At 38.9% G+C, this 12,532-nt stretch overlaps 2 protein-coding genes across 2 annotated transcripts; one reads left to right on the top strand and one right to left on the bottom strand.

Annotated features, from left to right (window-relative positions):
- Nucleotides 1-521: 521 nt before the first annotated feature.
- LOC148732602 (uncharacterized) lies at nucleotides 522-3,147 on the bottom strand. The gene has a single exon (XM_088758472.1). The coding sequence runs from the start codon at nucleotides 2,961-2,963 to the stop codon at nucleotides 1,893-1,895; it is 1,071 nt and encodes a 356-aa protein (XP_088614598.1). The 5' UTR covers nucleotides 2,964-3,147; the 3' UTR covers nucleotides 522-1,892.
- Nucleotides 3,148-6,628: 3,481 nt separating this feature from the next.
- Nucleotides 6,629-7,549, top strand: LOC111321119 (piggyBac transposable element-derived protein 4). Its single transcript, XM_022923911.2, has one exon. The coding sequence runs from the start codon at nucleotides 6,629-6,631 to the stop codon at nucleotides 7,547-7,549; it is 921 nt and encodes a 306-aa protein (XP_022779646.2).
- The last annotated feature ends 4,983 nt before the right edge of the window (nucleotides 7,550-12,532 follow it).

Consider the following 12,532-nt stretch of genomic DNA (forward strand, 5'->3'; position numbering starts at 1 on the left):
GGGTCAATGTTAAAATAATAATTATTGTACCATATTATATGTTGTAATTGGAAATGATTTATTCATTCAACCTCATTTTAAATAAAATGGTACAATTACCAATTATTATGGTGCTATTAATGAATACTGCATAGTGCTGCATTGCATAGTTCCATACACTTTTTAAGACCACCTTTGGGGTTACAGGAGGTGTTTGTTGATTTTTTAGGCTGCTATTTACAAAAAGGTGGAAAGTTTTTTGAATTCTTATAGTAAGATTATGTATCATTTCAAAACTTAGGTTTTGACAATTTCAGAAATTAGTACTTCTTACTGCACATAATTGCTGAGAATTCCAACAAACTGATGCGTTCACATTGAGGATTCCAAAGCTATGAAAATAGGTTCGGGTGTTGAACAATGTTCAGAATTGATAAGATATTTTAAAGCTTAACAAAAATTTTAATAAAAGCTGGAACCTGAAAACATTGCCTGGGTCTTAGTTTTGTAGATATAGCCTCAATTGTGGATTGAAACATAAAAAATTTGGAAATCCATATTTAATAATGATAAAATAGAAATGTTGCCAACACCATTTGATAGTGCTCAATACACATAAGTGTAGAGCTGAATCATAGACTGTAAGATTAATGGAGACAACGCATGATTCACTGTAACTTCGAGTTTCGTGCTTACGCACTCAGACAGTATTTAATAAAATTAAGATTGTAATTATCAAAGTAATTATGAAATACTTTCTGATGAGTGTGCAAGCATGAAACTTGGAGTAATAGTGAATCATGTGTTGTAACCATTAATCATACATTCTATATAATATATACAATATGAGTGGCCGATCTGTATGGGATATACAATGTCTCGACACTGTGTATCCCATACAGATTAAACGCGAATATTGTATATTACTTACGAAAAGCCTAACATAGTTAATGGTTTTTGTGCAAAAAAAACTCGAAGTTTCTTTATGAAATGTGGAGAAAATAAGATTCGAAGTTTATGCAAATCAGGTCGAGTCTGTATCAGAATTACAGATCCCTTCCTCGGTTGTGATTTCCTTTGTTTTGGCTTAATGAATTATTAATGAGTTTTATAAGAAATCCATATTTACAAGTCAAAACTTTCTGATCTAATTGGCTCTCAATGAAAGTCTATTGGAGGTATCTTGTTGTTCTAGTTGAGTTTTCCAGAGAGGTTTGACATTTTAAGTGTTGCATGGTCAAAATCCCTTTGAAATCATTTCAAACCATCTATAAAGGAACATCATTTTTTAAATCTACAGCATACCAGCTTTGAAATTATGTGCTTTTTACTGTATTATATTTAAATGCTTGGGAGAAATTTAGGTATTTGTGTGTAGGGGTTTGAAATCCCTTCCGATACCTTAAGCAGCATAATGCTACATAGTAGTCACTATAGTTAACGACCAACCATGCACTTCAGTTTGAAGGAGAAGTGAAGTAAGTCACCTAGATGCATAGCTATATAGATTATGGTACAACTGTAATGCCTCTTGCCAGTTTTTTGGTGATGAATGTCCCAATGCATCAAATGCATTTTGAAAATACTCCTGGTATTCATTGGAGATGTCTTGGTGAGCAAAGTAATCTTCAATGATGTGATTACACTCATGCACACTGATGGGTGAAAGATAGTTCACTGTATCAAGTAAGTGAAGGTGTAGTCTGATCGTCCGGGTGAGTGTAGTCCTGAGAAGGACTGTTGTCGGTGGCAGTGACTGACGTTTCGACAACCTGTGCGGAAGTCATCATCAGAGTCAAGTGATGTCATCATCAGAGTCACTTGACTCTGATGATGACTTCCGCACAGGTTGTCGAAACGTCAGTCACTGCCACCGACAACAGTCCTTCTCAGGACTACACTCACCCGGACGATCAGACTACACCTTCACATGTTACCCCCGGGTTCAAACCATTTACTGTATCAAGTAACTCGGGCAAGTAAAACAACTCATCAGGTTTACCCTTAACTGTATCGTGGTTTGACCCTCTGATATAGTGAGTGTTCCAATGGTCTTTGACTGTGTCTAAATCTTGCTGAACCACATTTGAAAAGCAAAACCATAAACACTCCATCTGTAGATCATTACCAATGGTGTAGACTTGTTGTTCTGCTAAATCTTTAAAAAAGTTTATCCACCATGTTGTCTTGTGTTTTCTCAGGTAGGACCACCAACCTTCAATTCGTTGGTTATGAGGTGAGGTCCCATAAATATGTGCGAGGTTTTTATCCATGAAATAGCTCTGTGCTGCAGCTTCAAGTCCATTCTCGGTCCCACAGTCAGTTCTGACCTTTTGAGGACACCCTCCATATTCCTTCACAGTTTCCATATAGCATCTTCCAATCACCACAGGATCATTGTTCGTGCGATCCAATTTTAACCATAATACTTTGCGACTATGTCCATCTATGCAGCCATGAATGGCGAAACCGTCTGGTTTGAGTTTGTCATACCCATCTATGTGCCAACAGTAGTTAGGACCCGGATAAGAGTAGACTCTTCTCTTGAGTTTATGGCGTTTTCTCCTTGCACATCCCTCTGGATCCATTTCTCGCAAGCAAGTGGCTACAGCTTGCCTCGACACCTGAAATCCCTCGCGCTGCAAAGTATGCCACATACTTCTATAACCTGACAAACATGCAGGTCCATTCAGCTCTTCGTGTATTCTTGCTCTTACATCTTGATCGTCTGAATCTAAAAGATTTCTTCGTCGAGGGCCAAGTGACTTGAACCTTTCCTTTAGCGTTCTCAAGCTAAAGGAAAGGATTCCATGGTACTTTTGCAAAAAACACAAAATAACTTCATACTCGTATCCCTCATTTAAGTAATACTTTATCGTTAGCTTTTCGAGATCAAGCTCGATACCACAGTTGGAATAAAATCGGTTAATAGATATCGTTGCGCCACAATCCTCACATCTTAACGCTACTGTTCTAGTCGCCATTTTCTTTTCCCCATAATTCAATTCGATGAAACAATACTCGGTCCAGTCTCCCAGATCTTTGGAATTCGGTGTGAGCAATTTGAATTCGGCATGGAGATTTAGAATTCGGTGTGGAGATTTAGAATTCGGTCTGAGCAATTTGAATTTGGCGTGGGCATTTGGAATTCGGCGTGGAGATTTAGAATTCAATGTGAGCAATTTGAATTTGGTGTGGGCATTTGGAATTTGACGTGGAGATTTAGAATTCGGTGTGGAGATTTAGAACTCGGTGTGAGCAATTTGAATTTGCTGTGGGCATTTGGAATTCGGCGTGGAGATTTAGAACTCGGTGTGGAGATTTAGAATTCCGTGTGAGCAATTTGAATTCGGCGTGGAGATTTAGAATTCGGTATAGAGAATTAGAATTCGGTGTGGAGATTTAGAATTCGGTGTGAGCAATTTGAATTTGTTGTGGGCATTTGGAATTCGGCGTGGAGATTTAGAATTTGGTGTGGAGATTTTGAATTCGGTGTGAGCAATTGGTCTGGTGATGGCTTACAATTCCTATTCCCCACCCAAATACCATTTCTGCCATTTTTAGTCTCCTTTTTTCCCAGTTCTAAATCTCCTTTTTTTTGTTTCTGTTCTGTTTGTTCCTGTGTTTCCCAATTCCAGTGATCCAAATCTCATTTTGCAAGTGGAAAAAAATTAGTAAATAAATAACTAAATAATTGAATAACTGAATTCATTCATGCATGAATGAATGAGTGAATAAATGAATGAATGAATGATTGAATGAATGAATAAGTGAATGATTGAATGCATGTATGAATGAATTAATCAATTAAAAATGAGTACGTGAGTGAGTGAGTGGCTGACTGACTGACTGAATGAATGGCTGACGACTGACTGACTCACTCACTGACTGAATGAATGAATGAATGATGGCAAAGTTTTGGGAGCAACCATTATAGGATAAAATCTAGTGCAAAAAATATAATGTAGTCCAATGCTGCAATTTTTGTTTTTTCCACCCTGTGAAGGAACTACAGGACTAAAAATTACTGATAGCATTAGACTCATCTCTTTCCAAACCTATTGATCCAGGATATCAATTTGATATTGATTCAAAATATTATATTTTCACAGTGTTTGCAGGTCAAGCAAGGCAGCACATCAGTACGAATGTCAGTAACAGATGAGGATGTAAAGCAGAGAATTTTAACATTGCCCGGCCCCTGAGAAAATGAAAGAAATTTTAAGGCACGCTAAACAAGCAAGACAGTGATCAGCTGTGTAAGCAGTGTAATGGTCAAGGAAATATCCAAAAAATAGATGAAGATTAGAGACAATATCTTAGGATGAGATATTACAGTGGAGATCCTTTTCTGTAGAAGGTTGGATTTTTTGACACATGTAACCATTACAGTTTAAATGTTTGTTCTCAACATAGTGTAATGCTACCCTGGAAATTAATCCTGTTAATTAAGAAAATTGAGTTGGAAATCTCTTTCTGTAGCATGTTGGTCTTTTTAATATTAACACATGTAAACATTACAGTTCAAATGTTTGTTCTCAACATTGTGTATTGCTACCCTGCAAATCAACCCTGTTAATTAAGAAAATTGAGTTGGAGATCTTTTTCTGTATCATGTTGGTCTTTGAACGATTACAAATGCAAACAATGCACTTTGAACATTATTTTGTTGTTTTTGACATTGTGTATTGCATGCAAATTAAACCTTTTGAGAAAATTGAAATGAGTTGGAGATCTTTCTTCTGTAGCTTGTTGGTCTTTGAATGATTACAGATGTAAACAATGCCCTTTGAACATTATTTTGTTGTTTCTTTTTTAACAATGTGCATCACTAGCCTGCGAATACAGCCACCTGTCATCATTCCACCTCTGGAGCACTGAACAAGACAATGCATCCAGCAGCGAAGATATGACAAGCAGCTGTATTTACAGACTGGTGTAATTCAATAACTACAACAAAAACTTGGTTATTAACAATCACAACAGAGATAGCTAGGGGTTTTCTAGACTCAGCATATAAGAGTGTGGGAGAGGAAGGACTCCCTTATGTGGCCTATAGTAAGATGTGCCATTGGCATTAGTCAAATACTCCCCCCTTCCCTCACACACACAAACACACAAACACACGTACGCACACACAACCACACACACGCACGCATGCACACACACACACACTTAACACACACACACTCACACACACAGATACACACACACACACACACTCACACACACACACACACACACTCACACACACACACACTCACACACACAGACAGACAAACACACACACACCAGGACAAAACAGTTCCTGAACCTCCTTTCAGCAACAATGTCAGATAAATTGAGGATCATTATCATCATTCCATGCTCCGTAATGACAATGCACTTTCACGACTTCATTTTGAGAGTTGTAAGTAACAGTGAGAGGTTTCTCTCTGTCAAAAATAATGTCTGTCTTTCCCTTTCCTGGGAATTCCCTCTTCAAATTGGTCTCTCATTGCCAAAGCAAAAACACAACATCTGTTGAAGCTTCGCCTTACTTGTAACTTCTACAATCTGCACTTTTTTTCTGCATCCAGGAAGAGTCTGTACACCGAAATTTGATGTGCTTGTAAATATATTAACAATATGCTTGAATATATCCTCTTGAAGTCGCGAGGTAAACTCAATGACCCACGGATGCGAATTCTTTGTTGTTAAAAATTGTCTTCGCATCCATGTCTTTTTCCGGTAGCTTACCTCACTGCATGCCATGAGGTGTAAGTCACACTTCTTGAAATTCAACTTTTCCCTCAAATTTGCCTCCGAGTGGGACTTCATAGTTTGCTCCTTAAGTACTGAAAGCTCCTTAAATAAGTCTGCCACTGCCAGCTTTTGTGGAACATCTTCCCTTTGAATACCACTTTAATATTTCATCTCGATTTTTCCGTAAAATTCAACTATTTCTTTTGATATTTCCTTAGCTATTGCACTTTTTGCAGAGCTGGCTGCCATGTTGGATTGGGATTTCTAACCTGCCATCTGTGTGTGGCAAACGAAGAGCCTCGATTTTGTGACTACATCAAAATCGACGAGAAATCCCCAGTGTGAACACAAAATTGAAATAGAAAATCAGGAAAACGCCAAACAGTTCCAGAAATTAACTGAGGAGAGTTGGACGAAGTTGTGAATGTTGCCTACCCAGAATTTTCAGGACCAGAACATGTGGCCAATGTGGCCTGTCTAGCATACCTGGGTAGATACTGGGTAGTATCTCCCGGGTAAATACTACCCGGGAGGAAATCAGGTGTTTTATTGGATTTCTATTTGGAACTTCAATAAATAAAATTAGTCAGCTTGATGATATTTGGAGCTCAGACTGGATGGTTACCAGTCCAGCATTTGCCCACTTTTTTACTCGAGATAGATTTTGGGCCTTGCTTTCAAACATCCATCTTGCAGACAATGAAAAATCTGTAGACAGAAATCATCAGGACTATGATACACTCTACAAAATATGCCCTATGATGACAATTTTGAAACAATCATTTCAAATTAACTACAGCTTGGGGCAAAATGTAAGCGTGGATGAAGCTATGGTCAAGGGAAAGGGCTGTAATCCAGTCAAGCAGTACATGCCAATTAAACCCATAAAGCGGGGATCAAAACTATGGTGCACTGGTTGTTCTTGTTGTGCATATTTTATGGGGCTTTCAACTTTATGCAGGTAAAGAAAAGGGCACTGCAGAGAAGGGTTTGTGATCTTTGCCATCCCACCCTGGATAACCGTGGTCCTGTGATCTACATGGACAACTCTTTTAGCAGCATTGCCCTTAGCAAAACACTGAAAGGCTTTGGAATTTACACTTTGGGAACTCTACGCTCAAATAGATTGGGATATCCAAAATGCCTCACAGATAAACCTTTGCTCAAGACATTGAAACGGGGAGACTATCACTCCGCAACTGCTGAAGGGATAACAGTAACTGTCTGGAAGGACACAAAAGATGTTTCCTTTCTGTCAAATGTGCATTCTTCTACGGGACAGGATAATGTGTCAAGAAAGAAACAAGGTGGATCAGTTGTTGCAATAACTGCTCCACCTGTTGTAAAGGATTACAACAAGAATATGGGTGCTATCGACAAAAATGATCAACTAAAGAAAACATATGCCATTGATCGCAAATCAAAGAAATGGTGGATGCGCATATTTTTCCATCTTTTAGATATTTGCAGACTCAATTCATTGATGTATCAGCAGTGTTATCTGAGTTGGAACAGTGGCCCTGTGGAGGAGGATGTAGCCCCTTTGATGGACCAGAAGTCATTTACTTCTAAACTGGTCGAATCCCTTTGTGGAACATACACATCACACAAACTCTATGGCCGCCCTTCTTTGTCACCCAGTTCCATATCTCTTCGTGCATTGGGCCATGAGTCCGTAAATGTGGTCAAATGTGGAAAATTGAAAAGAGGGAGATGTTGTGAGTGCTCAACGGATACACACAAAAAAAGAGCCAGAGTGGAGACTGTCTATGGCTGCCTACATTGCAATGTTAGTTTGTGTTGTGATAAATGCCATGACCTTTAACACAGTAGGCTGACACTTAGTGGCAGTGGCAGAAATTAGTGACAGTGATAAACTATTTCCAGAGTGTACATGTATTTTCTGTTTGACAAATGCCATTTTTTTCTCAAAGTATAATGTACATATGGACTAAGGGTCAGCCAGCATAATTAAGTTTTATAGATCTTATATATATACATGCACATTTTTTATCTCAATTTTGGATAGTTTTATAGTATTTTACAAGAATTTTACATGGCTTTTGAAGAGCATTTATTCTCTACATAAGACCTGTCTATTACAGACCATTTAGACAAAAAAAAGGTACAAACTGATGCACCTAAAACAGTCAAATGGCTTTTTTTTCTCCTTTTGGCCGTCATTTTTAATAACTAATGGATCAAGTTTATAATTAACTATACTAAAAATAGTATTAATAGAATCATTGATCATTCTACTTTTCAAAAATATATGGTTATCTACGTCAAAGGTTTCAACACAGGCCTCCACTTGCCATTTTGTGAACATAGGTGTTTTTTAAACAAAATTTCTTTAAAAAGTCAGGGGTGAAAGGATTAATCACCACCAGCTTCAAAGACCAAGTTGGGCTCTACCGCGACAATGGCCTAGCAGTCTGTAAAGCCACACCAAGAGAAATTGAAAATATAAAACAGCAAGTGACCAATGTATTTCAATCCAGTGGTCTAAAAATCACGATTGAGGCGAACAAAAACACCGTTCACTTCCTCGACGTAATCTTTGACCTCAAGAATGGAACCTACGAACCATTTCTGAAACCCAAAAATAAATTACTTTATAATCATCAACAGAGCAACCACCCCCCAATGCTACTTAAGAGTATCCCAGGAAAAATTAACAAAAGACTGGCGAGCATCTCATCTAACGAAAAAGTTTTCAAATAAGCCATTCCCCCATACCAGAAGGCACTCACTGATAGTGGGTATACACACAAATTATCATACAAGCTGCAAACTACCCAAACCTCGGGGAGAAACCACAGGAGAAATCACCAAAGAAACATCACTTGGTACAACCCCCCATGGAACTCCAGCATTGAACCAACCTAGGAAGGAAGTTCCTCAACATTGTTGTAAAATGTTTCCCGAAGGAGCACCCACTTCACAAGATCTTCAATAGACATACGCTCAAACTCAGCTACTCTTGTATGCCAAACATGAAATCCATCATTGCGTCGCATAACAAAACACTTCTTTCAGCTTACACCCCGACCCCAACGCAACAACCCAGCAAGGAATGTAACTGCCATACTAAAGAAGAATGCCCCCTTGAAGGAAAATGCCTTCAAACGAACGTTGTTTACCAAGCAATCGTAACAACCGACACAACAACAGAATCCTACGTCGGACTTCCAACAAACTTCAAAGAGCATTACAGAAACCACAAAGCATCCTTCTGTAACACCAACAAAAGAAATGCCACTGAAACATCAAAGCATGTATGGAAATGGCAAGAAGCCAAGATACCTTTCAGCACAAAGTGGAAAGTAATCAGGAAATGCAAAACTTACAACAATGTCAACAAAAAATGTAGTTTGTGTCTTTATGAAAAATTTGTAATAATCTGCAGGAAAGATTTATGCACCCTTAACAAAAGTAATGAATTTGCATCCTCGTGCCTCCAAAGGAATAGATATGTACTTAAAAACCTTACTTTAGTGCGTGCAACAAAATAGAGAGCACGATAGCAACCATTTCTTTGAATTTAACCGCCAGCATTCAAATGTAACGGTCATTCGTTGATGTTGCCTGATGAGTGTGGTCAACCTTAGACCATACGAAGCAGGACTGTCACAGCGATAAAACGATGAATCACTCTTGAAGTCCTGAACTGGTTTGATTTAATATACAATGCTCCTCCAAGAGTTGAGCGCTCTTTGAAATCCATTCACCACAACGAAATAGTAAATGTAATAACCTAATAACCAACTCCTGAACGACAACATCACCAAAACATACAAGAAAGCTGACAGAAAGCAACTCAGAAAAATTGACGCCACAGCTAAAGCAATCACGAAGAAGCTAGGTACTGATGACCGGGTCGAAGTTACCGCCCAGAGGGAAGTGTTCGTAACACTTAAAGACCATAAAGACAATTTCTTAAACCGACCCACTTGTTGTTTGATCAACCCGTCAAAATAGGAAATTGGAAAATTAAGCAAGAAAATTCTCGAAAATATTAACCAGAATCTTGTAAATGCAACAGGCATTAGTCAATGGAAGAACATATCCTCTGTGCTGCAGTGGTTTAAGAACTTGCCAAATAAATGCGAATCTGCTTTCATCAGCTTCAATGTTGTAGAGTTCTACCCCTCAATAACGTAAGATCTGCTGGGATGTGCCCTTGACTTCGCGTCTAACTACATGAACATCCCCCCTGATGATTGCCAAATCGTCCTACTTGCTAAGGAATCACTACTATTTAGCAATGAGACCCCATGGCAGAATAAAAATTCCAACGGACTTTTGGATGTCACCATGGGAAGTTATGATGGAGCGGAGACATGTGAACTAGTGGGCTGCTACCTCCTATTACAGCTTGCGACTATACCAGAAATTAACAGCGGATTTTACCGTGCAGTTATAAACCAGACACCCCGAAAAGAAGAGAGAATTAAGAAACAGATTTGCACAATATTTGCTCAAAATAACCTTAGAATTACCATCGAAGCAAACAAGAAAATCATCAACCTTCTCTATCTAATTGCTTGACATGACAACCGGCAGATTCAGACCCTATTCAAAACCAGCAACTACCCCTCTATACGTACACAACAAGTCTAACCACCCACCTAACAAACCAAGAAACATCCCCGAAGCAGTTAATAAAAAACTCTCTGAAATCTCCTCTGACAAAGACATGTTTAACAAAGCCGCACCTCCCTACCAAGATGCATTACACAAGAGCAGCTACACATACCAGCTGAACTTCACTGAACCGGAACCGCAACGACCGCAATACCAAACCAAAAGACGAAGAAACATAATTAGGTTTAACCCACCATTTAACAGAAACATCCAGACAAATGCTTTCCAGTCACCCACAAACTGAGGAAAATTTTCAATAGGAACACCATTAAACTGAGCTACTCGTGCCCACCCAATATGAAACAGATCATAGACAGGCATAACAAAGCCACAATGAGGAACGCAAAAATGTCCGTAGAAAGCAACCCCCCAAAATTGTGCAACTGCAGAAACGAAAACGAATGCCCTTTAGGAGGGGAATGTTTGCATAGCGAGGTTGTCTACCAAGCCACAGTCGCTACCAGGGAAGAAACTGAAACGTACGTTGGCCTCACAGCGACAGATTTTAAGACTAGATGGCACAACCACCGAATGTCGTTCAACCACGAGAGATGGCAAAATGACACAGAGCTGAGCAAGTACCTGTGGAAACTCAAGGAGAAGAGGGAAGACTATTCAATTTCGTGGAAAATTATTGCTAGGGCTAGAGCATATTCCAATGCCACAAAACATTGCAATTTATGCCTCCTGATAATTTTTTTATCTTGGCTTATCTACACGAAGCCTCTTTAAACAAGCGAAGTGAAATAATATCCAATTGTAGACATCGGCGAAAATACATTCTCAAGTATTCTTAACAGTATTATCAGCACGCGCACTGTTTTCATTGTTTATAAGATTTGAATTTTTTAAACAATGTCATGTCATCATGTTGCTGAGTTAGAGTTAACTGTTACGATGCCTCAGTGTGTATGCACAGTTCATCCAATCTTCCGAATATGAATCCTTGCCTGATTTAACTGCCCTACCGCCATCTGAACCTAGCCAGCCTGATCCTGTAATCGAACACTCCGAACAACCATCTCAGCCTGTACACCTTGAACAACTCTCTCAACCGTCATCTGCTGCTTCTCATTCCCCGATTTTAGATTCTCAAAACCTCATCATTTCCAAACCTGCAAAACAACCATTATCTCGTCGTACACCTGCTCGTCTTTCTGAAACATCTCTCGCTTGTACCCGAAAAGCCACTACACCTACTCTCACCACTGGAAAGCCACGATCTTCGATTCCCATTCGTACTGCATCCTCGATATCTATTCCTACCACGTCTTCGACCCCTCCAAGTACTTCTGAAGTTGATATGGAAACTTCTCATGAACTAAAAAGAAAATCTTCTGATCTATCTCCACACCAAAAAGAGGCTACTCCTACTGAAAAGAAAAAAAGGAAGAAATAGACACTCTAAAAGTCTAAGTAAGCCTTTATTATGTTTCAAGTGAGTCTTTTTTCCAAGCATTTTCAAATTTTTGACTATTAATGTCAGGGGGCTAGCAAAGTGAAATGTGTCTTTTGTCCAAAAATCCTTCAAAACTTTAACTATCAATGCAAGGGGGCTAGCAAACCCCCTTACCTACAATTTCTTGTTTGATTTGATCGAGAAGTCCAACTGTGATGTCTGTTTTGTATAAGAAACGTTAATTCATTCTGAATCTACTATCAAATCTCTATCCCGTAGATGGCTGGGCCGTAGTTTTTGGTCCCCTGCCTCCAGGTAACAGGGTGGTGTCGTCACCTTGATTTCTTCGAAATGCTTAGACGAAATCATATCTTGGAAGAAGGACTCACAAGGTCGTATTGTCAGTGTTTTAATCACATGCAACGATGTTGATATTAATATAGTCAATATCTACGCTCCTACCAATCCCACCGAACGGAAAAGTTTTTTTTGTTTCGATTCACGCATTTTTTATTCCCTCCTCTGCGATTATCATTGGAGGAGATTTTAATTGTTACGACAACGTTCTCGATAAATTTGGTGGGAATATCTCTATACGCAAAGAATACGAATCTTTTTAAAAGAATTTCGCCCTTTCAGATGTTTGGCGAGATTTACATCCAAAATCAGGAGAATTTACGTGGTTTAATTCCACACGGTCAATTGGGAGTAGACTTGACAAGTTTTTGATTTCGAAAGATTTATTGTCACCCAATGTTAAGT

Source organism: Stylophora pistillata, chromosome 4 (assembly GCF_964205215.1).
Source record: "Stylophora pistillata chromosome 4, jaStyPist1.2, whole genome shotgun sequence".
NCBI classification, from domain to species: Eukaryota; Metazoa; Cnidaria; class Anthozoa; order Scleractinia; family Pocilloporidae; genus Stylophora; species Stylophora pistillata.

Bases quoted from the DNA above. Each gene is read 5' to 3' on its own strand.
- LOC111321119 (XM_022923911.2), top strand. From the start codon at position 6,629: ATGGTGCACTGGTTGTTCTTGTTGTGCATATTTTATGGGGCTTTCAAC.
- LOC148732602 (XM_088758472.1), bottom strand. From the start codon at position 2,963: ATGGCGACTAGAACAGTAGCGTTAAGATGTGAGGATTGTGGCGCAACG.